This window comes from Olea europaea, unplaced genomic scaffold (assembly GCF_002742605.1).
Source record: "Olea europaea var. sylvestris unplaced genomic scaffold, O_europaea_v1 scaffold1975, whole genome shotgun sequence".
Lineage (NCBI taxonomy): Eukaryota > Viridiplantae > Streptophyta > Magnoliopsida > Lamiales > Oleaceae > Olea > Olea europaea.
The window spans coordinates 1-907 of record NW_019237607.1 but is presented as its reverse complement, the minus strand read 5'-3'; the positions used below and the strand labels follow the sequence as shown (position 1 = coordinate 907).

Sequence of the window (907 nt, the reverse complement as noted above, 5' to 3'; positions counted from 1 at the left end):
CCCTCTTCTCTTTTCCTTTGTTTCCAAGAAAATCCCTCAACATCTTTAAACAGAAAATGGATACTAGTTCAATAGGTGAAAGCACAACCAGTGATTCTATATCTATGGCACCAATCTCCGCCGCCTCGACTTTGCCGGTGACAAAGTCGCCGGAGAGTCTTTGCCGTGTCGGAAGTGGCAGCAGTGCGATTATAGATGCGGAGGTCGGTGTTGAAGCTGAGTCTAGGAAGCTCCCTTCTTCAAGATTCAAAGGTGTAGTCCCTCAACCTAATGGCAGGTGGGGTGCACAAATCTATGAAAAGCACCAAAGGGTTTGGTTAGGCACTTTCAATGAAGAAGATGAGGCAGCCAAGGCGTACGATATCGCGGCCCAAAGATTTCGAGGCCGAGATGCAGTCACAAACTTTAAACCATTGTCGGAAACTGAAGAAGATGACGTTGAAACAGCCTTCTTGAATTCTCATTCCAAGGCTGAGATTGTCGACATGTTAAGGAAACATACATACAGTGATGAACTCGAACAAAGCAGGAAGAACTACGGCTTGTTCGACGGCAGTGGCCAAAGGATCATGAATAAAGACGGCCTTTTCAGCTCATTTGGTGGCGGCGATAGGGCAGTGAAATCCCGAGAACAGCTCTTCGAGAAGGCGGTAACTCCTAGCGACGTGGGGAAGCTCAACCGCCTGGTTATTCCAAAACAACACGCCGAGAAACACTTCCCTTTAAAAAGTGGGAACAATTCCAAAGGGGTGCTTTTAAATTTCGAAGATATGGGTGGAAAAGTATGGAGATTTCGATATTCATACTGGAACAGTAGCCAAAGCTACGTGTTAACAAAAGGATGGAGTAGATTTGTGAAGGAAAAGAACTTGAAGGCCGGTGACATTGTGAGCTTTCAACGATCGAC

General features: G+C 46.1%; 1 protein-coding gene across 1 annotated transcript; it reads left to right on the top strand.

The window, feature by feature from the left end:
- Positions 1-6: 6 nt before the first annotated feature.
- On the top strand, positions 7-902 carry LOC111379352 (AP2/ERF and B3 domain-containing transcription factor RAV1-like; the record flags this gene model as incomplete). Its single annotated transcript, XM_023002710.1, has 1 exon — positions 7-902. A coding segment is annotated over exon 1 (846 nt), but the record flags the coding sequence as incomplete, so codon positions are not given.
- Positions 903-907: the final 5 nt, after the last annotated feature.